The 27,413-nt window shown below is 47.9% G+C and overlaps 1 protein-coding gene across 2 annotated transcripts in view; it reads left to right on the top strand.

Annotated features, from left to right (window-relative positions):
- Window positions 1-27,413, top strand: part of LOC138569537 (uncharacterized) — a 1,144,950-nt gene that overhangs the window by 1,039,494 nt on the left and 78,043 nt on the right. For both annotated transcript variants that reach the window (XM_069647595.1, XM_069647596.1), the window contains exon 16: window positions 933-1,008. In XM_069647595.1, the coding sequence (XP_069503696.1) occupies window positions 933-1,008 (76 nt within the window). The remainder of the gene's footprint in view (window positions 1-932; window positions 1,009-27,413) is intronic.

A 27,413-nucleotide genomic window follows, 5' to 3' on the forward strand; every position in this document is an offset into this window, starting at 1 on the left:
TGAATGAAGATTGACATCTAATTAGGTGAAATTCTGTGCATTAGTGAAATCATGGCTGTGGAAAAAAGTGTGTATTTAATTGCATACACCAGTGCTTTCACTTTTTAGGATTTGCATCACTTCACAGTGTATCTAGTTTGTATGATAGCGTCATTAGTGAGGATGATTAATTGTATTCATTGTTAGTGTAGGAACTATATTGTATTATGATTGATATGAGCACTAGAGGGCGCCCTCTAGTGCTCATAGCTTTAGTTATGGATAAGTAGTTTATGTTTAGCAGGGAAATCAGTTCAGTTGTAATTATTATGCATGACAGCAGAGGAGCCTGGGGCTTTATTTGTTGTTGATGGGATGAATGCCAGCTTGTGATGAGAGAACTGCTTATTGTGGTTGAGAACAAATATTTTTTTCTGTGAAGCTTACATGCGAATATTTGAAATTTAAAATCAGCCCCGGCTTCAAAATAAATATAATGATTCACATTTGAGTAAGAGTAGTATAAACTATAATGTAATTGTAATAAACGTGTTTAATTCAGTATAATAAAGATCAATTTCTAGATTGTGATATTTGATGTGGTGACCCACTTTGTTTCTTTGACTAATGAGGTTTTACAATGTCTGCACATTGCGGACCCTTCTCTCGTTGGGAGAAATCTTAGAATGTTCCTGGTTAAAACAGCTTTAGCACAGATTGACGAGATCCTCTGGAATACTGTGAGTAATGCCAAATTATTCTTAATCGCATCCATTGCTGCCTCGCATGGCATGCACTACTCCATTTCAAGCTCTAACTGCAAGCACAGTGCACAATGGGTTGAACTTCTCCAGGTGAAAGTCTCTCTGTTTTGTTCCATGTGTATGATGATGATGATGATGTCAATAGTTTATTTTTCTTTATTCATTGACATGATATACCTTGCTTTGCAGCCAAACAGTACCTTGCGGGTTCTGAGATGCTCTCTCAGCTGTATATCGCTGCTTTGGACATGGAGTTGCACACAAGGTGAGCATGTTTGTTTATTTATTTATTGCATTTTTAAAGCGCTCACAAAGCTCGGGGGCATCGAGGCGCTGTTACAGGAATATGTCTCTTAGTTGCGTATTTATAACGTGCTTAATACCCGGAGGTTTCTAAGTGCTGACCATGAGAACTAGTATCTTAAGTGGCAGATGACAAGCTACACGCACCAGATACACTACTAAACTAGGGGCAAAGGATTGTAGAACTGCAGAACAGGCGTATGCACAGAAAGTAAACGTGTATTCAATGTTACACTGTTGACATGGCAAGTCCTTACATTATTAGTAGTTCGAGTTTACAATAAAAGCTTTTGAACAAGGCAATTTTCGTAGCTTCTTGAAAACAAGGGCACCTGGTCCTCAGAAGGTCACTGCCTTCAGCATGCTCTAGGTTGACGAGAAGACTTTTGAGAGGGTATTTTCAGGTGCACTGCTTTTTTGAAGGCGGTTGCAATCCTCCGATCTCACATCTTGGAAGGCTTCGAAAAATGTTGCTTTGTGTGCCGTGTTTCTTGTGTGGTGGTTATAGCAAGATCTTTGCGTTGTGTACCACTCCCTGTGTAATGACAGTCGACAAGTCATGGTTATGTGTTACTCCCCAATGATCTGCCAAATGATCTGTTTGTCCATGATATTTCGCATGGTTTCCAAAGGCATGAATCGTGTCAACAGCATTCTACTGAAAGTCAGTGCAGTCAATATGAAGTGCTGTCATAAGGTTAAAAAAACACCTTTCATGGCTCACTGTGGGCAAAGTACTATTACAGTGAGGAGGGAACTGTTATGGGGGGTGGGGAAGGAGTAAAGTTGCCAGTGTAGTTGAGCTGACACACACAGTCTAGCAAAGAATCTCCCCCAAGCTAAAGTTAGGAGTGCCAAATAACCCAGGGATAGCCTGTTAACTGTGGCACCACATATCTCCAGATACAAAAGAAATGGGAGGAAAAGGTTTGCAGGTAGGCAGATTAGTGGCTTTTTCACTGGTTTCCGCCAAGAACAATACAGCTGGGCGTCAGTTCTTTCTTTGGCTAGAGGGGAAGAAGGAACCTGTCCAGTGGGTGGATATACCAGTGGCACACTAAGTTGCACCCAATCTTTGACTTGTAGGTCGGAGCCTAACGCATTTCTGCACTATACAGTACAACAGAACCTACACATATACCAAACAGCGCCCTGGATGTCAGGCCTAGACAGGGGACTAGATGGCCTGCATGGTATCACCCAACGCCAGTTTCAAGTCGATGCAATGACATATACTAGATAGAATATGCATAACCTCCATCTGACTCTGCAAGACGAACCCCAGCATAGATGTGGAACCATATAAGCAGCGTCCTTCCATATTACAAAGGGATGCCCAGTAACAGTCCTACTAGATCGAGGGGGTCAGCATGCTCTGGGCCTCATGATGAGTTTGGTGGTATTAGCATTATTATATAAGTGTATTGGTATCACTGCATTATTTATGGTTATTGTTAGTTCCTAGTTTGTAATCCTGTCACACTCCATTGAATATTGGCGGAATTTTGCACGTGATCATTCCACCTGGCCTATTAGTGCCATTGTAAGGGAAGGAAATATCGGCACGTACAACCAGACAGACTCGGGGACGCCATTTGGGGGTTGCCGAGGTTATCATTTCTAACCCTGTGGTCTCCCTTGCTACCCCTAAACAAACAAAAAAAGTATTGTTTATTATTATTTTTTTTTACAAAAATGGTAGCTCCTGGGCAGTGGCCAGTGCCATGTGGCCCTTTGTTTTTGTAGGGCTGGCTTTCTTGTCAAGGCCTCTTTAAACACACAGGTGGCTCTACAGGTGTAACACTTTGAGCAGTGAACCTAAATAAGAAAGAATAGGAATAACCAATAATTTGTCTTTCTGGAATTGTGTACAATAATTGCTAGGCTCATTAAAGGTTTATTTCAGGCACACTTCAGGGGGTGAGTCACTGATTTGTCTGTTCTTAAACACCTCAAATTCACAATGTAGACAAAAACTTCCAAAAAGCATTTTGAGTAGAATAAGCATCCATTTCGGACTATGTATTTTGCTTTTCGCAAGTTGCAGTTATAGCATATATTTTCTGCTGTTGTCTCTGTTATGATCATCACAAGACATTCCATTGCGGTGTCCTCGGTCACATGAAAAAATCCTTGTGCCTAAAAGCTTGTGTACAGTATAGAAATGTTTGACCATAGCACATAAAGTGGTCCTTGATTTCACTTTGCCACAATTAATGCTTTGTTGTAATGTGTCTATCTTTCCTATCTCCATGGCATGCTGTTCAGGATGTTTGTTTGCGTCTATGATGTAACGAGTGCCCAGAGTGCGGGATGCCATGTGAGTGCACTCCTTTCCCTGCGCTACTCAAAATTCTTTAATACAAAGTTATGAACCCTCCCAATGGTATGTATTTTTCCAACCTCTGAAGCCTGAAAAGTAGATCAACGTAGGCTTGTCCTGTGTCCATCTATGCACCAGACTTGCAGATGAACTGGCCCACTGGTAAATCTCAGTTACCAGTATAATGGTATCCACTACAGAGTGTAATTTGCTTTCTGACTTTGAGACCATTCAGACATGTAATTGTTCATTTTACTATAGCCGGTAAAATAGCTCAGTGGGTTGAGTGCTCGCTGCTGCGATGCGTGTATGTGATATGCAGGTTGCAGGTTCGAATCCCGGCAAGACCAACTTGGCCTTTCACCCTTCTGAGGTTGATGAATGAGTATCAACACCGGTTGGGTGATATTGTATGAATATTTGTTCTATATAAAGCGCTTAAGTGTAAGTGATATATAATAACACATCATTATTATTTGGACTTGGACGCCTCCTTGCATTCACAGTAATTTGGTAATATGGGCCTATGCACACTGATATTAACGATGCATATGGTGATCCATTCTTGTATGAAATGTATATCACATTACAGTGATATCGTAACCATATTTTTCGTAGTGTAGTTAAGAACAATGCTATGGGATGCCACTTCCTGTTTTGTCAGGGGGTGAAAGGTTGTGTTCCATCGCTTCCTGTGATGTCACTTCAGGGTGGGCTCAAATTATATCACTTCCTGTGATGACATCCGAGGTCAAGGGTCATGTGATGTCACTTGCGCTACCCCAGGCATTCTGCTGAAATGATGTCCCTGGACAGACCTTTAGTATATGAGTCCTGAAACCTATAATTGTGTGCACCTGTGAAAAGGTGGCCTTTCGAAAGTACAACCCATTTTACCATTAGTGCACAACTTGTAATCCGGCCCTACGATTGTGTACCGGAGGTGCGTCTGCTGGGACTGATCCCCAAAAGTAAAGGGGAGAAGCAAATATGCAATTTGTCATTACTATTTATTTTATTTATGGATTACATATTTGTATAAAGTGCGAACAAGCCACGAGTGCATCAGAGCGCTGTACATTAGAAACGTATAGAGTATTCAACAGGGTTCAAAACAATACAAAAACCCAACACAAAAGAACCAAAACAAGGTCAATAGAAGACATCACAAATATCAATGATAAAACATCAACATTAAAACCTACTTAAAAATCTAATTAAAAATAGAGTTCCATAGTCAGGTCTTCAAAGCTTCCCTAAATTTCAGATAGTGAGGCAGCAAGCGTAGATCCAGAGGAAGAGTATTCCATCGTGAAACTTCTGCACCAGGAAAGACCTCTTGATAGAAGAGGAATGCCGAAACGTTATCCCGACTGTGAAGACCACAGCAATCCCCGGAAAGTGCATCTGTGAAATTTGCTGGAGCCTGAGATTGTACAGCTTTACCAGATATACAAACTAATTTAAAAGAAATTGTGACTTCTAAAGGAAGCCAATGAAGGCTTTTTAGTAAAAGAAGAAACCCAATCAAATTACCAGGCAGCAAATGTCAACCTGAAAGTGTATGGCAATTTCGTGGAAGAAAGTAACATACTCCCCAGTGTTGAACTGGTCGCAAAGGATCCTCGGCTCGGAGCTGGAAGGTATAGGGACATTCAGAACTAGGATGGAGAGCATGCAAGCTATTACCAAACACGGAAATCTTGTGGACATTTTTTCAGTGCCCACCAAACCGCAGGGCACAGTAAAGTATGTTACCACTAGACAATAGGAGTAGTATGTTATGCAGCACATGCTGTTTTTAAAAATTATTGTGGTGTCCAGATTGGGCCGAAGGCTTGGGCACCCTGTTGGGAGCATTTAAAAAGAAAGCCTGTGAATGGGATTGGGTATGCAACTACGACCATATAGGCAGATTACCTTCACCAAGTACCTATTCCAAACCATGTTTTCCCTATCTAAAGGCACACATGTATATATAGCAAAGCGATTGTTTATGCAGATAAGGTTAAACAAACTGCCAGTTATGGAGATCAAGGGGGGATGGCTGCGCCCCCCTATTGAAGAACGAGGTTGCTGCCTTTGTAGGGAAGGTGGGGTCACTGAATCGCTTCGGCATGTGTTTACAGCTTGCAGATGCATGTTCAAGTATTATGTTAAACATTCAATGCATTTTGCTGATAGTCTCCATGACCTCAGAAGCGAGATATTTTGGCTTAATTGCCTGTCAGGTTTTACTCTGACTAAGATATGGCAGGGCCTTCGAGTTTGAACTCATTGGTTTGAGGTAAAAACCTATCCAATATGAGAAATGTATGACTGTCTCAAAATACCCATTGACTCATGGATGGTTCTGGGTATGGACATTTATTGTCCATGGCAACATGTAACTATGAACGGGTGTGGTAGACTGGTGGGGAAATAAGGATTCACTAGTGGAACATTGTATTGCTAAGTATGGATATTTGATTCCTAGTTTGCCTTTTTCCCTGACTTGTCGTTTTAAGATATTGAATGTTTTTTTTTAACAGGTTTTATTGAAGTATTCCATGTTAAACACCAACAAATTATACGGTCATATACTTATTGATTGTACAATCACATGTAGTAGTTATGAGGTTGCCGTCCACCCGTTCTTGTTCCACAACATGCCCGCCCTTCCCTCAACCTCCCTCACTTCTTTAGTTGCCGTGGTATCTGTTATCACTAAGTTGCCCTTAACCATCTACTGTGGTGGATAGGTAACAGTGTATGTAGGGGTTCTTTTAGCGTCATTGCCACTGATTTGGGTGGAGCACTCGGTCCAGGGAGTCTTATTTATTTATTTATTGTATTTGTTACACACCCAAACCCTAGGGTATCACGGGTGTTTGATTACTTCAGAGCTTACTTGTTTCAAACATAGGATACTGGTACAAACAGACATTCAGTTACAACATTTTCAGTGCATTAGCGGCTTTGGTTGAGATCCTAGTCAAATTTATCAAAGAGCCAGGTTTTAATCATTTTCTTAAAGCGCTGGTGTGATTGCTCATTTCCAATGTGGACCGGTAGTGTGTTCCAAAGCGTTGGTGCGGCTACTGGGATGCTCGAGCCTCCTGCTCTTTTACTTTTGTAGGGAGGAACATTCAGGAGTGTGCTGGTACATGATTTTAGGGATCGGGTGGAGGCCTTTTGCAGTTGCAGTTTGTCAAGATTGGTAGAAGTGTTGCCCAGTAACAGGATGTTGCAATAGTCTCCTTTTCAGAGGATGAGGGCTCGTGCTAGAGTAAGGCAGTTCTGGGGGGAGAGGAATTGTCGATTGAGTGAGATAAGTTTCGTAGTGTAGGTCGTAGAGGAGGAAAGGGCGTTAATGTGCTTGGTCATGGAGGGGTTAGCATCTAGGTAGACGCCTAGAGTTTTTACTTGTTTCAAAACTGGGATAGAGGTACCATCAATATTTATGGTAAAGTAGCTGTTGTCTAGGGATTCAAGGCAGGCAGGAGTGCCTACATTGAGGATCTCTGTTTTCCCATCGTTCAGACATAGGCTATGGGTGGCCATCCAGTTTTGGATGATTGCGCAGATCTTGTTGATAGTGGCAGTGTCTTGTTTGTGGTCCCCAGTGATGGCAATCAGTATCTGGTTGTCATCGGCAAAATTAGTGTGCTTATGTGTGCTGCATGGCTCCAGACGTTTGTTTCCGCCAGAGCCCATTTTTTAAAGTCTCGCCATCAGTCTTCAACATTGGGGCCACTCAGGGACTTCCACGTCATCGCTATCCTGCACTTAGCTAGTATAAACACTAAGTCCATCATCCTGGATATGTAGCGTGTGTGTTGGGGGCGTGTAAAGCGGCCAAGCATAAAGGCTGAGGGGGTCAGTGGATTCATGTTAACGCCTCCTTTGCTCATTTTCTTTGCTACTTCCTCCCAATGTTTCTGTATGGTGGGGCATGACCAACACATATCTAGCATATCCGCTTCCTTGTTTGAGCGTCTAGGGCATTGTTTTTAAGATATTTAATGTCCTTGGTTTTTATGAGTATTCTTAATCTATTTTTAAATTGGAATGGCCTGGAAAGTACCGGGTGTTAGTGCTTGTAGAAAACTCTTCCTGAGATCCTGAAATGAACATACCCAGAGAAATTATAATAATTTCGTAAAATGTGGATGCATAGTGGACTACTGCCATTCACAAGTCTTTAATACATGTACTTAAAGCTGGGCGGTGTTATGTATCCAGAATTTAAAAGAAGATGTTTGCATTTAATAAATTAATATCAGACACTCGGCACGTGGACAACAGTTTTAAATATATGTATTGATGTTCTCAGAGCACAGACCAATGTGTGATATAATAAAGAAGAGACTAACACAGTTAATTCAATGATCATGTGCTGTTTCTTTGCCCATTTGAGTGTCATCATTTTTCCAATGCCCATTAGCCAGCCATCTGTTTATAGAATCTGAAATATTAATACATTATCTACTAAAGTAAGGTGAAGGGACAGGTTGTATTCAAAGACATGCGATACAATCAGTCCCACGCTCAGAATTTAAGTTGAGCATGCAAGCAAAAGTTATTTCTGTATATTTTATTTATCTTCTTTATATAGCATAAAAGTAGGTAGACATAAAAGGAATTCTAGGAACCTAAAAACATTCCCGAGGAGTTCAAGTATTTTCGTCAATGAATTTGAGGGCCTAGGCGATCATCATTTTTTAATATGAAGTGGATTGGAGGACCACATTATTGTAGCCCCCAGACCATAGTTAAGGCTCCCAATGTTCAGTTTTTACTGATTTTTACAGATAAGCACAGACATAAATCATGTGTTGCCTTTCAGTATTTAGTTATAAAAATAGAAAAAAAAGCAGAAATGTAGGTCTCTTGCTCAGCTCTCCAAGTTGCCAAACATGCCTTGTAGGCCGATGTCTGTGCAACATAACAAAATTAGGGAGCATCCAAGTAAAAGCATTGAAGCACTACATTTTTTATTTAATTGAACGTGGAAAAAATAATTGCTGCTTATTTCACCAAAAAATAAAGTGGATAACTGCAGATAAAATGTGTAAAACATAAATATTGATAGTTACAGCCGGACATGTAGAAAACATAAATACCATAAAACAGGAACCCTTAACCATATGTGTAGCCCCAAAAGGTATGACCTAAATTTAACCTACATGTCTTTACGGGGATGTTCCTGGCGAAGAGTGTATTATGAATAGAATAACATCAGCTAATAAAACTAAGAACATTTCTGTACCATGTGAAGAACAACATGGTCTTTAAGTGTCCACCGTCTCATTGCACTTCTATTTGTTGATTGTAGGACTATTCTCCGTCAACCAACACATTACAACTTATTTCCTAGGACTCCGAAGGGCCAGACCAACACATTTAGCTGGGAGCTTCGGCATGTCCATATATGTGCTGTGACGAAGCGTGACACGGTCATAGATATGACCCTGTCAAGGGGGGCTGAGGACCACTATAAAACGATGGCATAGCAGGGCAAAATTAGAGCCATACCTACTCCCAGCTCTCCAGTATGTGAAGGGCTATGCTTGTACGTTGGCACCTTTTTCCCCTGTCTCGATGCCTATCAGTCTCTGTCCTCGCCAGGTCTCTTTTTCCTCCCTGCCAGGTGGTTCCAAAAAAAGTTTAAATACCGGCATGCACCAGACACCTCAAACCTCTGGGATGGGTACTGGTTCCCAAGAGGCAACATCATCCAGAAAACTGCAAGTATCAAAGCACATCTGGCCCAATTAACAAGACCCAGCTTGGAACAGTAGCAACGGACTGGTTAGCCAAATGAGAAAGGGATATGCTTCCCCATTCTAGAGCTAAATGGAGACCAAAGAACTACTACAGATTGCCCAGGCGTGCTAGAGGGGAGCAGGGGAGCAGCAGGACTGGTCCCAGCAGAGGGTGACACAGCCCAATGGGAGACCATGGAACCCTCCTCAAAGTCTTTCTGGATATTAACTTATTTGATAGAGGAGAGAGCAAGAAACCAAACAACCACATTGACAGCATAGCTGGGTAGAAGGAAATGATGACAGAAAATGGAGCTGGGCTAATGGACCTTATGACAACTTCCTGGATAAATCCCTGCCCACAAGCGGAGGAGATGGGAGGAGTTGGGAGTAGCCTAGTTGTAGATTGGTGCAGGCAAGCAGCTGACTCGTGAACCCATGGGATCAGAGAGAAGCTTCTAGATAGGAAGGGGTGGACTATAAAAATCCAGCAGAGTCAGTCTGCAATGAGAGGTGTTTGGGTGAGGCTGGAGGGAGACCACACTTCTAGAGAGGAGTGTGTAGCAATTGGAGGTGGACTTGGAGGAGACTCTGTGCATTTTTAAAGATTTTTAATATAAGGTGTTGGGATAGAGAGGGTGGTACCAATTTGGTAGTTATGCGTGAATGAGTGAGAGTGTGAGTGTTATTGAAGGTAGTTTTGGAAAAATAAAAGGAGGGTGTTTGAGAGTGTTAGAGAGACCAAGGGGTTGATTCATGGAGCAAACGTGCGCCGAAAATCCCAGCGCAAGCAGGCGCAAGGTGGCACAAGAGTGAGAAAACCAGCGCACGCGCACACGCACGCGTGCGATTCAAGGAAGACGCTGTGCGTGTTTCCCGCAGTCCGTGCGCCCAATCCTGCCATGGCGCACGCGGGCACACACGGCGTGCGCTACGCGCACAGCAAAAGCGCACATAGCGCGGCGCACCCAACCAAAGTGTGCGGAACAGTGGGCGTAACACGCGGAATGGGGAATAAAGCGTGAAAAAGAAGGCGTAACTGGGGAAGTACTGCAGGGAACTACACGGAACGCCCACACGCACGCGAACAACCCGTATTCATGGATTCGAATACGGGAAACCCGCGCACAGCAAAAGACGCACACAGGCGTCAACGCGTCTGCCACACGAAGGCAGGCGGAAGCGTCCCCACGCACAGTATAAAAGTGCACGCAAACAACAAACACGTATATACACCTACGATGAATGCCCCATTTGTCGCAGCACTGATCGTGGGACACCGCAGGACGAGGAGAATAGCCAGGGCACGCATTTTCGCACCACGGACAAGCCTTTTTGGGATGCCTGACGACCAGGTCTACGGCAGGTATAGGTTTCCACCCCATATCATCCTAGACCTGGTCAGGGAGTGGGAAGATGACCTTACATCCCCCACCCTTTGCTCCCAAGCATTGAGCCCCTTGGAGAAGGTGCTCAATGTCCTGCATTTTTTGGCCACTGGGTCATTTCAGCGGACTACTGCCATAGTGGGGGGGGTCTCACAGGCCACGCAGTCACGCTGCCTACACCAGGTACTGGCAATCATGACAGCGCGCCCCTCAGTCCGCAGGCACATATACCTGCCCAGAACACCCGCAGAAAGGCAGGCTGTTGTCCTGGATTTTTTCAGGGTGGCACACTTCCCCAAAGTGCTCGGTGCCATAGATTGCACCCATGTGGCCCTACATCCACCTAGGGCCACTGAGCACATCTACCGAAACCGCGAGCACTGGCATTCCATCAATGTACAGGTGGTATGCGATGCAAAGGGAATCATCACCTCTGTCTATGCAAACTACCCTGGCTCCACCCATGACAGTTTCATATACAGAATGTCCGCCCTGAGCCGGGCCCTGGAAGCTGGCCAGCATGGCGACACCTGGCTCCTAGGTGAGTACAAATGCCCTTGCACATGCATGCATGTCACACACACACACACACACAAACCCCAATAATCACAACCATTTATACCTCCCCAGGGGACAGTGCCTACCCTCTGAGCAACCACATGATGACGCCAATCCGGAACTCCACCACACCACCCCAGGTAAGATACAACGCTGCCCATATTGCAACCAGGGCCATAGTGGAGCGCACATTCGGAGTGCTCAAGTCACGTTTCCGCTCCCTTGACCGCTCTGGCGGGAAGCTACTCTATGCACCCCCAGTAGTGTGCAGGATCATTGTGGCAGCATGTGTCCTGCATAATGTTGCAACACGGCAGGGCGTACCGGTGGACATGGTGGTGCCCTCACATCCTCAACCACAGGCACAGGTGCTGCCCATGGGAGGGGACAGGGCACGTGGCGAGGAAGCCCGGACCCAGCTTGCGGCCACATTTTTCACCTAAACTCCCACCCCTGCGGAGTGCACACTGGCCTGGCACATACCAGGTGACAATCGATGATGACAAAGAGACAGTCAACTGTCACAACCCTACCACCATGAGATAGTTGCCATGGAAGTGCCACATTGTCTGCATCCCTAGCTACTTAAACGCAAGCTAACCTGTGTGACCAAAAGGCACACATATGACATGACATGATATGGCCTATACACAAGTATTTCAAGGTGCGATGAGGCAGGGAGGGGGGAACAAGGGAAGACGGACAACGATACTACTAGACCAGGTGTCATTTAGATTGTGCAAGTGCAGGGGTAGGGGGAAGGGAAAACTGCAAGGGGAAGGCGAGGGGGGGGAGTGCAGTACAGTGTAAGTAGACTCAAAAACAAATAAATAGGCCAGCTGGTGGCAACTGCAAAGGTAAGTGCAGACAAGTGCTGGGAAGGGAGGGCTGTAGGGATAGAGAGACAGTCAGGCAGTGCAGGTGTTTCCAGGGAGGCAGTGCAAGTGGAGAGTGGCTGGGCTAGGGACCCAGGTCGGTTAGAGTGGCCCAGTTGCAGATCCAGTGCAGTTCCAGTGCAGAATTTTGCAAGAGAGAGGCAGAGAGAAAGCAGAAGCAAAGAGGAAGGTCTTGAGGTGCTTCCGGAACCGGAGATGGTTCTCCTCAAGTTCCAGTGAGGCAGGAAGGATGTTCCAGAGGGAGGCCCCTGCCGCGGAGAGAGATCTACCCCCAGCTAGTTGCTTTGAGAAGCGGATGACCCTGACATGCAAGGTGTGAATCACACACACCTGCAAAACAGGCCATGGCCATCACTGTTATGTCACTCAAACCCTCCCAAACCACAACATGACATGGCAAACAATACCCATACACCAACACAGTAACAATAAGGAACACATTGCCATGTCAAAAATGTACAGTGGCATCAGACAATGATGCCTGATATGGAATCAGATGAAATGACTGACCAACAACCTCCCACCCAAAATAAGTCATTTCCAAATGCATCACAAGAGTTGTAGACGTAACATAACAATGAATGCCTGTCTACATGCACATTGTGCATTGCAAAATCAACACTGCAGCTTCTGTGTGCTGTGTCCAACTCCTGCAACACACTGCTCAGCGCACAGCACAGTGAACAGCCATTGTGTGTGATGCACACCCTGAGCATCACATCTAAGCGACAGACCACATCAAAAAGCAAATTAGGCATGTACAGGATCCATAATTGGTCACAGAACATGTGCTGCAGGGACACAGTGGGCACCAGAAGGCAAACAGTGTACACGTGGATATGCAAGGGTGGTTGTACATGTAGTGCATCATAGTGCAAGTGTGTGGGTCAGTAAGGACATGCACTCAACATATGCATGTGCAATCAAGTGACCATCTGTGTCCTCTACACATCACATGTGAACATTCACCATGTGTACACCCCAGCATGTCAAACCACAACTATCCCCTCACACCTGAAAGGTAAACACAACACATGAACAGGCATTGATCAGCAGAACACAACATGTACATAGGATACCACCATTACAATGTCAGGGTTCCCATCACACTGCAGGGCAAGGCAACTATCAACAACAACCCCCCCTCCCTCACAAATGACCATGACCCACTGAACAACTGCACCTGGGTCATGGAGCTTTCAACCCTCAATTTCACCTGGCCACAGGATCACCTTTCCCCTTCGTCACCATCTCCCACCTTGTGTGTAAAAAGGTGCCTGCACCCTCAGAGTTCACCCTCATTTGCAAAATCACAAAATCCAAGCCAGAAAAACGAACCCGAACACCCTCCAGTAGATGACTTGACGTAGCAGTACCTCACAAAGGCCAAGTACTACCACAATGACGTAACAACCAAGGTAGCACAGTAAAACAATGTCACAACAGGATGTGAACCATGTGTGGTACATAACATAGAATGATGCACCATGAACGGATGTGTACTGTCACAGGTCCCGTGTACAGGCGCGGGAGTGTCACGAAACAACCACCCCCACCGTGTCCCGGGTGCCTGCAAGGTCAAACTCACACAGGCCTCTGAGACCCTGGTGGGGAAGGAGGGTCAGGGATATGCAGTCGGGACAGGTGTTGGCACACTGGATAACTGGAATGAGTGGCAGGAGAGGGGAGGAGGAATGACACATGAAAGTAGGGAATGCACGAAAATGTACTACCTGCATGAACACATACACAATCCAAACAAACTTGGACATCATTGTCATGGCCTTCTGTAGTCCAGGCTTAGGAGTGGCACGAACCAACGACCCCCTCTAGGGTTTTGGTGCCTGCAAGTTTGGGGCTTACACAGGCATCCGCAACCCCAGTGGGGAAAGAGGGTTAGGGAACGTTGCTTGGATAGGTACGGGAAGCAGGAACACCGGGTAGAGGGTACAGGGTTTAAAATTGGATAGGGCTCCGGGTGATTAGGGGAAAAAACATACCAAATTGAATTACACATTCCTCCATGCATTAGTGCACCCCCCAGCAAGCCTATGCAGAGCAGTTTGAAAGAAAAACAACAAGACACTTAGCTCTGGTTTTGAGTGCTGGCCTCCTGCCTGCGCACTCTCAGGTCTGGTTACAGGAGCACTGCAATGCTGCAAAGAGAGCCACAGTCAATAATCTGTACATGCCCATTACACAAAAACACACCACCAAACATGCCCCATAGCAACAAACTACTCTACAAACAGACAATCTGGTGTAGATGCTTCGTACCCATATATAACATTACCCCTGTGATGGGTCATACACAGTCAATGCAGTAAGTCAGCCGCCGGTGGGTGCGTGGCAAATGGAACACCAATGTGTCACAATTCACACAACATGCAATGTTCCCTGAGTAAGCAGACAGACCCATATAGCAAGGCATGACTTCAGAACAAGTCGTGTTCCACCATGACCGAAACAAAATTGGCAGTGCATGTATCAAAATGTACATGGAAATGAAATGCACTGCACCCAAGTATGTCCCTTGCTGTATGTCCCTGTGAGCTGCCCCTTTCCATGTCTCGGAAGGCTACATGGTTGATACAAGTGCCTCAATGGACCTTGGTGTACCGGAGGGTATGTGCCACTGCCCCTGCAGGTGTCCCAGACAACCTTACAATCAACAGCCATCAGTCCACCAACACATCTGAGCTGCATTGTGTGCTTCAACACCAATATTCGTCCAAGCTCACCCTCAGTGCTGTGACTAAGCCTGCATGTGCAACTCGCCTGGTGCAAGCTTTGCTGTGTTGTGGCCCCCCTGTGCTGCTCACCTTGCCTGGAGTTCCTTGGAACACGTCAGCAGTTTTAGGATGTAGGTCTGCAATCCCTGTGCCTCTGCTTGTGCACACATGTGCATGTGGGCACCAACAAACGTGTCCAGAATTCAGACGTCCAATGGGCCATGTCTGCTGGCAAAGGTGCTCTGGAGGCTCATCCCCCTGCAGAAAGGGCATGAAACACATGATTAATGCTTTAAGGTCATCTGTGTGTGTCTCTTCAGGCATCTCATTACTTGACCATGTCAGAGACTTACATCAGAAATCACACCATCAGTCCGTCTTTCACATCCAAAGTGTGGAACACACTATCTATGGCATGAATTGCAACAAGCACGTGTACAGTAAAGATAAGAAACATACTACACAATGCATAGCAATGACTGTACACATTAATCATGAAACACCCCATCTAGCAAAAGCTGAACAGTGGACAATAACACCGCAATCATCCCCACTAGGGGTGTCAACACAAGTGACACAGCACCAGACATGCCACAGATATGACAGTCCAAAGCCCTTGTGTAATAGGTTGTCACACCGAACCATCCTTGCGAGTCCATGGATAAGGGAGGCAGGAGTGGCATATGTGAGTCAAGGACCCCAAGCAGCAAACACGTACACAAGACACGCCTGAAGGGCCTAGCTGGAACAGACAGTGGATGCCTTCAAAAGCCACAAAGCACCGCACCGTCACATGAAAGCACAATAGACAAGCAATTTTAAACTATATTAACTAATTACACTAACTATGGAAAACCTACATTACCTTATTAAACTAACTATCAAACAGAAACTTAACTAACTAAACTAAAAGAAAAAGAAAAATGGCCACATACGACCCGGGGGGAGGGGAGGCACCCAGGAGGGGGGAGGTACAGGGTGCTGCTCAACACCCACATGTGATGATGCTGAGCCAAAAAAAAAACCTCCATGGGCTCAACGCCTGCACAGCCCGACCTATGTGGGAGATAGATGGTCATCCGAGTCTGGCTCATCCTGGAAAGGAGGACGTGGCACAGTAGCCTGGCCACGCCTAGCCGCAGCTTGCCCCTCATCGGCAGCAAGTCTGCCGGACGGGGGAGCCTGGTTCTGTGTGGCGATGTGACGTAGGTCTGCATGCAGAACCTCATGTGATACACGTGCTTCCTCTTGCAAGGTAGCACGTGTAACACGGAGTTCCTCCTGCAAGGCCTGGCTGGACAACCGCTGCACCTCCCGGCAAGCCTGTAGCTCAGCCGAGATGGTACGCTCAAGCTGTGCAAACCTCTCCTCTGCCCGCTGCCTCTGGGACATCATAAGGACACCCAGAGTGGATTTGAGGGAAGCATACTCCTCCCTCAGGGCATCCATGTGCGCCTCTGCGTGAGCAGCAATTGCTTGACGCAGAGTCGACATTTCAGCCTGGCGTGCCCTGTCTGAGGCCGCCATGCCCAGCCTGAGCGAGCAGGCCGTGGACCGTGCCGCTTGCTGCTGGAGAAGCACCTGCCTAGCAGGGGGGAGCACAGATCGGGCCACACGCTCCATGCTCTCAGCGATGTTCTTCATTGCTGCCCCCTGCCGTTCTGAATTGGCAGTCATGTCTTGCTGCCACTCAGTATACTGCGGTTGCGCGCGGCGACTGCGTTGCCGGGCTTGACACCTGCCGGACCCAAGGACCGGGGGTCCTCGCTGTGTTGGCACCGCCCGCGGCTGCACGACTACATGCCCCCGTCGACTTGATGTCCCAGGCACATCAGTGACTGCTGTGGAGGGTGACCCTGCGTCCTGATCCACCACGGGCGGAGGAACCAAGACTGTCTGATCCCTCAGTGCAGGTGTTGCAGACAGAGGAGTGTCCACATCAAAATCACTCACCCCTGACACATGGACTTGATGCTCATCCAACTCAACATGGACGTCAGAGTCGTCATCAAGGCTGGACTCATAGGCAGCCAGAGACAAGATGGACTGTAGCACTTGGGGGGTTTTGTGGCCTACCACCCCACGACCCCCACTTGTGCCGGGTTGATGTAGTGGTAACAACCCTATGTCTGGCATGGCAACACCATCCTCTGCCTCCATTGCGTCATCACCTGAAAAATAGAGAGAAAAAAGGTCACTACACATGTCAGAAGCACACAACACACACACACACCGACAACAAACGCATCAGGCAGACATGTGACACACAACATATAACCTGGCATGCATGCTGGGTCAACTTTGAATTGCTTCTGTGATCAGACCTGTTGAAAGGTGGCAGTTTCCATGGAAGTGGGTTTATGCAGTGCAGAAAATGTGTACGCCACTCACTACCTGCATGTACAAGGACTACATGGTGTGTGCCAGGAAATGTGAAGGCAGTGCAGGGTCAACTTCAGGCATCACATGCATTGTGCATTCAATGTGTACCATATCTAGAAGCCAAGCACCCCTCCACCCCAGTACCAAAGCAGGGATGCCTAGCATGGTATCAAAAGGCTGACCATATACCTGTGTATTGACAGGCAGTGTTGACTGGCATCAACAGCTTAATGTGATTCAAGTGACAACACTGCAAATGATGATGGGACAGTAAGCAGGACACATGATGAAAACTCTGGAGGCCGCCCACGTGTGAAGAAGACACAACAACAGTTGGACAGAGTCATTGGCCATTGAACAGGCTGAGGCCTGTGAGCCACACAGATTGTCAGACCCTAAACATGTGTGCAACGCAGTACTGAGCCACAGTTGACATGGGAAGGCTGATGAGATGCCATGCAATGTATGTCACCGAGGACTTGTATTACAGTGATCATCCAGTCAAGGACACATAGGGGCATGCGTGCAATGCACATGGAGCATGAATGGGCACTCATGTCCCTGCGGGACATCTGACCTATGCACAGTACAAGTGAGATACCCTGCATCAAGTACTAAGGCTGTACCACACGGCATATGTCTGGCAGATTCTACGCTGGAAGTTAGCATCTACACAGGACGCATGAACAGGAAAGTACACATTGGCAAGATTGAAGCAGACCAGTGCAAAGGTGGAACTGGGGTGCAGAGTGGCGGAGGAGGGGCAAGGGAGCATGCCTACATGGAGTCCCCGCATGCAGGCAGAGGAGACATGCATCACGGAAGCTTTGCATTACTTACACATCAGAACCATGTACACGTCACATGTAGTGGCAATCATGCACAACACATCCCACAAGTGAAACACACACGTCCTCAACAAACATGCATCAACACTCACTGGACTGGGCATCAAAGTCCAGCATCTCTCCCACTCCTTCGACCAATTCAGGTGGTATGAACTCCGCAACGAGTGCCTCATGCGGAGTGAGCTCTTCCTCCTCTGGTGCAGGCCCACCGCCAGTCACCAGAGTCAAGTTGTAAATAGAGGCACGCTTAGCCTTAGTGCTGCGTTTCATGTCCTTCCAACGCTTTTTGCGCTCTTGCGCCGTGCGCACCTCATGGCCGAATGAACTGACATGTTCCGCAACATGCTTCCAGTGGGTGTCACGTTGGGCAGCCGTAGTCTGACTATTGGCACCCACTAGCATGTCACGGCTGTGGCCCCGCACGTAGCCCACAAGGAAGTCCAGTTCGACGTGCAGGAGGTCGTGGCTGTGTGTGGGGTCCCAGCCTGTGCTGCAGGTGCAACCTTCCTCCTCTTGGACTGTGGCGCAGACCCTGGCTGGCTAATGCCGCCCTGACCAGTATGGCCAGTGGGTTCGGTGGATTGAGCCAAGGGAGTGGCAGGTGGAGGGACGACCAAAGGCCTGACTTGTGTCAGTGGCAGTTGGGTGCCCTCAAATGGACCCTGCGCAGCAACTTCAGCTGTGGCAGGGACATTGACCTCAACGTTCCTGGTTGGCAGACTCAGAAACGGGGTGTTGTTGGGTGCATCTGCCCCTGCACTTGCCAACACCCGGCTGTTCGGGGCAGCAGATGACATAACTGCCCCATGGACACGTGTCTTGGTCTGAGCAGCCCGGCCTGCCCCTATGGTTTCCCTCCTGGCCTGTTGGAAATCTACCAAGGGCTCCTCAAGTGCCAACGCAGCCTGCGCTGGCAGACCCTGAGCTTGGGTGGCGGTGTCCACAGCGGCACCTGCAGCTACCACTACCCTTGGGCCCGTGGCAGTCAATGGAACGGAATGCCGGGTCACACGGGCGCCAGTGCCAGATGCACAAGCTGCATCCCCCGCAACCACAGGGGGTGGTGGCATGACTGCACCGACACATGGCACAACATTGTGCTCAAGTGGCGCACCCCTGCCTCTTCCCCCTCTGTGGCCGCCCTGGACACCCTGGAGTCCCCCTACTCCCTGGTCACCACGGCCACGTCCCTGACCATGCCCGCCACGAGGAGGACGCCCAGCTGAGGCGCCCCTCACCTTTGGTGTCCTCCCAACCATGGCACAGATGTAGTAGTGCCGGCACAGATGGGGTAGTGCTAATGGGAGGTGTACACCACAATTGACCTGGGCAATTGCGGTGAAGGGGGTGGGAAGCAAGATCTTAACAGCCCCCCTGCACCTGCAAGGCTGTATGTGTCATGATCTCTGCTTCCAAAAGATCAGGACTTACCCGACTCCCTTGGAAGCAGACCCATAACCCCGGTTCCGAGTGCCAGCCAGTCCCAATTGGGACCTTTTGGACCCTGTCCTGGCGCCAGTGGCACCAGGCTCATAAAGATGCCCAGTCCCAGCGCTGGAAGCGCCAGGCTCATAATGCTTGGGTGGACTTACCTGCAGCAGACCATGCTGCTTACTTACCTGCCAGTTGAACCCCTGATCCTCTTCTGTTTGGGACTACTTTTCCTGTTGGGTGGGGCAGGAGCCACTCCCTAGGTTCAGAACACTGGAACTCTTCTGGAAAGCAGGAACTCTTTTCTTACCTAGGCGTGGCTGTGGAAGGAGACACCTAAGCACTACAGGAGGCTATTTAAACCACACCCGATGGATGAATCTTGCTTTGCGTTATTCTGCATTCTCTGCAGCAGAACGCTCATCGTGTCTTCTGCTTCTGATCCTGGGCCTAAGGGAACAAAGGCTTACCATCCTGGAATCCAGTCTTCAGCAGCACCTGTAAAGACAAAGAAAGAACAGGTTAGCACTACGGTCTTCAGTGGCAGCGCATCTCTTACCTGGTCCATCGGCTGTCACCAACGCCTCGCGCTGCATTCCGGCATCTGAAAGACAAAGGCTTACCTACTCTTCGCATGCTCCGGAGGTCTTCGCACTGCATTCCGGCATCTGAAAGACAAAAGCTTACCAGCTCTTCGCACGCTCCGGAGGCCTTCGGCGCTGCATCCCGCATCTGAAAGACAAAAGAAGGTGCGTTTAAAGACATTGGGCAACTTTATTACTCACGTGCCATTACTCCTTCCCACGCCGAATCCAGTGGGTATTCCAGCACCCTTCAGCTTCTCTAAAGCTCCGAACTTGTACCTGCAAGATAAAAGGGACAGTTAGTGCGCATTGTGAAGCAGGCTACAAGCGCTTACTTACGTGCTTCCAGGCGCTTCTATTCCTCACGCGGGTTCGATCCTCAACTCTCATCAGCCCGCCATCCGCCATCGCCGGAACCCTGCAAAACAAGAGATATCATTACAAAAGACTTTTAAGACATTTGAAGTGCCCAGAACTTACCGTTCGTGCAGTTAACGACGGACAGCAGTCCTCTGAGATCAAGAGGCCTGCACCCTTATCCAGTGAAGAAACTGGTTACGGCACCCTGCCCCGAGGCAGATGGAGAGCTCGGCGTTCACTTACCTAAGGTGAGGGTGTTAACCTTTGGGGTTCTACAGGAGAAGAGAAAGGGAAGAGGAGAGAGGCACCCAATAACCCCAGTTCATTAATCCCATATTTTCTATCTGCAGACATCTTACTCTTCGAATCAGACATACAGTGCACAGAGGTCCAGCCCAAAGTGCCAACCGTGTGTTACACATCACCTTTGAAGATACGGCATTCACCCAGTCAAGACCGGCGCCTCTGCGGGAATCAGGTGAGCGTTACAGAACGCAAAGCCTATCGCAAAACTCCCACCCAGGCGCTATGCAAACCTCGGATACCGACCAGCTAGCCCAGTTACTTGGGGAACTAAGAGCAGAAGTGCATGCAGCCCGTCAGGAAACGAATGCTGTAAGAAGGGAACTCATTATTTCCAAGGAGCGAACAGACGATCTCGCTAGACAATTGCTACAGTCACAAGCCGGACAAACTCCGTTACCCGCATCAGGGGCAAATCTTCCTTCAACATCCTCTACGAACCCAGTGCAGATCAACCTACCTGGGAATGTACCTCTGGCTCCGCCCGAACGATTTTCTGGTGACCCAAAGAGGTTTGCAGTATTTATTAATCAGTGCCGGTTGCACTTCTTATGCCGGCCAGCAGCCTTTCCAACTGATCAAGCTAAGGTAGCTTTCGTGCTTTCGTACCTTAGTGGCAATGCGGCAGACTGGTCCGATCCCTCTAGTTAATCAAGATGATCCGGTTCTCCATGATTTTCAAGCTTTTCAGCTCAGTATGGAAAAACTGTTTGCAAGACATTCACAGGGGCAGGCCTTGGACAATGAGCTCCTTTCATTGCGACAGGGTAATCAAGACCTTTTGGCTTATATTGCGTCTTTCAACAGACTGATAGTGGAAACTCGATGGCCTGAGGACAAAAGGATTACGCTGTTTTATAGAGGTCTACGTGGAGAGCTCAAAGATGTGTTAGCCCAAGTAGTGAATCCCCCGCAAGACTGTTCGGACTATATTGACTTAGTCGTTCAAATTGACCACAGACTGCAGAACAGGAAGGCCGATCGTTCCAAGTTTGATGCTCGAGTATTTTCCAAACCACCAACTCCTACCAAAGGAGTAGACTCCGGGGAACCCATGCAAATAGGGGGCCTGAAAGGACCACTAACACAAAAGGAGCGGGAAAGGAGAAAACAGCTGCAATTATGCCTCTATTGCGGAAACTCAGGGCACTTTCTTCGAGACTGTCCGGTGAAACCAGCCAAGAAGGCAGTAGGAGCTGCAGTTACCAGGGTCACAAACTCTGAGCAGGGAAACAACCTCGCCCGACAAGAATAGAGGTCCTCTTGCCGAGCGTTAAAACCAGTTCCGTGACCTCGCATTTCGTGATACCTATGGTCCTCATTAGCCCTTAACATCCGGATCGATTACATGCGATTGAAGCTTACGTCGACAGCGGTGCCATCGGCAATTATGTGGATCATGAAATGGTTTTGAGGATGAATCTGACTCTTTGTCCAAAGGCTGTAAAGGACGTCATTACTACGGTGGATGGTACGGAGATAGCCTCCGGACCAGTAACGCATACCACCCAAGAAGTGACGCTAGTAAGTCAAGATGGACACCATGAGAAGATCGTGTTCGATGTGATCAAGGCCCCCCAGTTCCAGATTATTCTAGGAATTCCTTGGTTAGAGAAGCACAATCCTCAGATCGATTGGCGAGCAAGAACGGTTCAGTTTCCAGAATGTGTCTCTACTTGTCACCCTCGACCTGGTGTTGCACTGGCAGCAATTTCCTCGGATGCTCCTCAGTTACCTCCTGAATACCTAGAATTCCAAGATGTTTTCCGGAAGGATCAGGCTAACTCTCTACCTCCTCATAGGTCTTATGACTGTAAGATAGACCTGATACCTGGATCTACTCCTCCTTGTAGTAGAATTTATGCCCTCACCGAGCCTGAGAATCTTCATCTCCGACAATACCTGGATCAATACCTAGCGAATGGGTTTATTCGTCCTTCCAAGTCCCCTGCTTCCTCAGCTTTGTTCTTCGTTCCAAAAAAAGAAGGGGACCTTAGAACTTGTATAGATTATCGCGCCCTGAACCAGATCACAGTTAAGAATAGATATCCGTTACCTTTGATCCCTGAACTCCTGGACCAAGTCAGAAAAGCATGCATATATACAAAGCTGGATCTTAGAGGAGCCTACCACTTGGTACGAGTAAAAGAGGGCGATGAATGTAAGACGGCCTTCCGCACCAAGTATGGGCTATTTGAATATCAGGTCATGCCCTTCGGACTTTGCAATGCCCCGGCCGCCTTTCAATATTTTATGAACGATGTCCTCAGAGAGCTCATAGATGTGTGTGTTGTTGTTTACATTGACGACATCCTCGTTTATTCTTCATCGGAAACTGAACATCGGAAACACGTGAAAATGGTCCTCGAGAGATTGCGTCAACACAAACTTTTCGCTAAGTTGGAAAAATGTGTTTTCAACGTGACTGAAGTTGAATTCTTGGGATTCATATTATCACCTAGCGGAGTGCGTATGGATTCAAAGAAGGTCGATGCAATTCTCAAATGGCCATCGCCATCCTCCGTAAAAGGTGTTCAAAGCATGTTAGGCTTCGCTAACTTTTACCGCAGGTTTATCCCCGAATTCTCTCGAATAGTCCAGCCCATCACCGCCTTGTTAAAGAAAAACAAACGTTTTGAATGGTCTACCGAGGCAGAACAAGCTTTCCAGAATTTGAAGACTAGATTTATCTCTGCACCGATCTTAAAACATCCTCGCCCAGAACTCCCCTACATCGTTGAAACTGATGCTTCGAGCCTTGCCATGGGGGCAGTTCTATCACAAAAGGACCCAGTAACCAATCAGTTGCATCCCGTGGCATTTTGGTCCCGCAAATTCTCGCCTCCTGAAATCAATTACACTTTTACTGATAAGGAACTTCTAGCTATCAAGTCCGCCTTTAAGGCTTGGCGGCATTATCTTCTGGGGGCCTGACATACCGTTACTGTGATTACAGATCACCGAAACCTGCAATATTTGAAAACCGCAAAAGCTCAATCCTCTAGGCAACTCCGTTGGGCACTATTCTTTGCCGAGTTTGACTTCATAATTACCTATCGACCTGGTACAAAAAACGGTAAAGCTGATGCCCTTTCTCGGATGGGAGTGGAAGAACATTTGATCAATCCTAAACCTGTACCTATCATTCCCGAACAAAGAATTCTAGGTGTAATCGCCACACAATCCATAGAGGAAGTTAAGGATAAAGCCAGGCTACTGGTAACTCCAGCAGACATACAGAATTGGCATCTGCAGGGAAAGGACTTTACGGTGAAGGACAACCTATTATATTTCCAAGAACGGTTATACCTGCCCAGCACAGATTTACAGAAAAAGGTAATCTCTTGTTATCACGATTCTTTAATGGAAGGACATCCCGGTATGACCAAGACCTCGGAAAAGATCAAGCGCTACTTCTGGTGGCCGTCTTGGAAAAAAGATATCAGAGACTTTATAATGTCCTGTGGAGTATGCGCCCAAAACAAGAGTCAAAAGGAAAAACCAGCCGGCCTCTTACGCCCTATTGACATCCCGCCTCGCCCTTGGCATACGCTTTCTATGGACTTCATCACTGATCTACCTCCATGCTCCGGATACAATACGATCCTAGTAATCGTGGACCTATTCTCCAAGATGGCGCATTTCATTCCACTCAAAGGCTTACCAACAGCAGCAACTCTGGCCCGAGAATTTCTCGAAAACATTGTCCGACTGCACGGTTTTCCTTCAGTTCTAATTTCGGATCGAGGTAGTCAATTTATTTCTCATTTTTGGCGAAGTTGCTGTCGGTCGGCTCAAATTGATGTGAGACTTTCGACCAGCCACCACCCTCAAACCGACGGACAAACCGAGAGGACCAATCAAACTCTGAAACAGTATTTGCGCTGCATGCTACAACAAACTGAAAAAACTTGGAAAGATATCCTTTGGATAGCCGAATATGCCTACAATAACTCTGTCCACTCGGGAACTGGGAAGACCCCGTTTTTTCTTTTATACGGTAGTCACCCTCGAACCTCGGAGTTGGATCCACTCCAAGATCTTGGAACACCAGCAGTAGACCACCTGCATTCTACAATCACCCAAGCCTTTAAGGAAGCCGTTTCTCACCTTCAAAGGGCTAAAGAACAATACAAGAAAGGAGCAGACCAACATCGGAAGGAAGCCCCACAATATCAAGTAGGAGATCAAGTCTGGTTATCCACCAAATATCTACCTCTAAAAGGACCACGCACATTCAACCCAAGATACCTTGGTCCCTATTCCATCACTACCATAGTAAATCCAGTAGCGGTCAAGTTGGACTTGCCCCCTCACATGAAGATACATCCAGTCTTCCACGTCTCTCTATTAAAACCCGTGCAACCTCAAACCCGACTAACTACATCTCCAAAACCTATTCTAGTTGATGGAGAACTCGAGTTTGAAGACAAAAGCATCCTGGATTCCAAGATCTCCAAATCTAAACTATTTTACCTGATTGACTGGAAAGGCTACGGTCCCCAAGAAAGATCCTGGGAACCTGCAGAATATGTCCACGCGCCTCGTCTAATCAAAAGATTTCATCGAACATTTCCTAACAAGCCCAAACCCCCGAGAAGCCCGGTTTGGGAGGGGCCTTGAGGGGGGGTGCTGTCATGATCTCTGCTTCCAAAAGATCAGGACTTGCCCGACTCCCTTGGAAGCAGACCCATAACCCCGGTTCCGAGTGCCAGCCAGTCCCAATTGGGACCTTTTGGACCCTGTCCTGGCGCCAGTGGCACCAGGCTCATAAAGATGCCCAGTCCCAGCGCTGGAAGCGCCGGGCTCATAATGCTTGGGTGGACTTACCTGCAGCAGACCATGCTGCTTACTTACCTGCCAGTTGAACCCCTGATCCTCTTCTGTTTGGGACTACTTTTCCTGTTGGGTGGGGCAGGAGCCACTCCCTAGGTTCAGAACACTGGAACTCTTCTGGAAATCAGGAACTCTTTTCTTACCTAGGCGTGGCTGTGGAAGGAGACACCTAAGCACTACAGGAGGCTATTTAAACCACACCCGATGGATGAATCTTGCTTTGCGTTATTCTGCATTCTCTGCAGCAGAACGCTCATCGTGTCTTCTGCTTCTGATCCTGGGCCTAAGGGAACAAAGGCTTACCATCCTGGAATCCAGTCTTCAGCAGCACCTGTAAAGACAAAGAAAGAACAGGTTAGCACTACGGTCTTCAGTGGCAGCGCATCTCTTACCTGGTCCATCGGCTGTCACCAACGCCTCGCGCTGCATTCCGGCATCTGAAAGACAAAGGCTTACCTACTCTTCGCATGCTCCGGAGGTCTTCGCACTGCATTCCGGCATCTGAAAGACAAAAGCTTACCAGCTCTTCGCACGCTCCAGAGGCCTTCGGCGCTGCATCCCGCATCTGAAAGACAAAAGAAGGTGCGTTTAAAGACATTGGGCAACTTTATTACTCACGTGCCATTACTCCTTCCCACGCCGAATCCAGTGGGTATTCCAGCACCCTTCAGCTTCTCTAAAGCTCCGAACTTGTACCTGCAAGATAAAAGGGACAGTTAGTGCGCATCGTGAAGCAGGCTACAAGCGCTTACTTACGTGCTTCCAGACGCTTCTATTCCTCACGCGGGTTCGATCCTCAACTCTCATCAGCCCGCCATCCGCCATCGCCGGAACCCTGCAAAACAAGAGATATCATTACAAAAGACTTTTAAGACATTTGAAGTGCCCAGAACTTACCGTTCGTGCAGTTAACGATGGACAGCAGTCCTCTGAGATCAAGAGGCCTGCACCCCTATCCAGTGAAGAAACTGGTTACGGCACCCTGCCCCGAGGCAGATGGAGAGCTCGGCGTTCACTTACCTAAGGTGAGGGTGTTAACCTTTGGGGTTCTACAGGAGAAGAGAAAGGGAAGAGGAGAGAGGCACCCAATAACCCCAGTTCATTAATCCCATATTTTCTATCTGCAGACATCTTACTCTTCGAGTCAGACATCCAGTGCACAGAGGTCCAGCCCAAAGAGCCAACCGTGTGTTACACATCACCTTTGAAGATACGGCATTCACCCAGTCAAGACCGGCGCCTCTGCGGGAATCAGGTGAGCGTTACAGTATGTGACCCCGGTGATGTAGTGACGGGTCACGCAATGCTCAGTTACCCCAAAACTGCAGTAAAACCATGCACACAACCCTGCAGCCTACGTGCGTGGATTCAACCTCCCGCAGTACGCGGTGGCACCCAGTAACACGAATAACGCATACGCGTGGGACACGTAGGCTACTATGACATCGAAAATGGGTGCGATACACAGGGGCACCCGCAGTGGGAAAAAGAGCGTGTGCGACTCACTGTCTGACTAGCACGGTGCAGAAAAACACGCGTAGCCAATACCCCCGCCAAAAGAAGAGATACGTCCTTGATAGCTGTGAAGTTGTGATGGTGTGCGAAACAGGAAGCAGCAACACACGTCGGTCTCCACGAAAGGCACATACAGCGAACTGCTGGCCCCGCTCACATTTAACCCGTGCTGAGGGAAACCCCCACGCGCGTCACGTCACTAACGTGCATGGGCCCTTTCCTCGGATTACACGCGGACGTGCAGTTTTTCATGCGCGCTGAAACGCCCATGCCCGCCTGCGCGCGTCACGTCACAGAGGCGCTTGCGCTTGAAGGGCCTTCTGTCCAATGAAATTGCGTATGCGTGCAGATGCGCTTACGTGCGAAGGGCCTTTCCTCGAATTACACGCTGACGTGCAGAACGTGCCAAATCACTCCGTATCAAGCTGGCCACGCGTAAGCACACAGAAGACCACGCTCCTGCC

This window comes from Ambystoma mexicanum, chromosome 2q (genome assembly GCF_040938575.1).
Source record: "Ambystoma mexicanum isolate Mex_15411 chromosome 2q, UKY_AmexF1_1, whole genome shotgun sequence".
In the NCBI taxonomy this organism is placed as follows: domain Eukaryota; kingdom Metazoa; phylum Chordata; class Amphibia; order Caudata; family Ambystomatidae; genus Ambystoma; species Ambystoma mexicanum.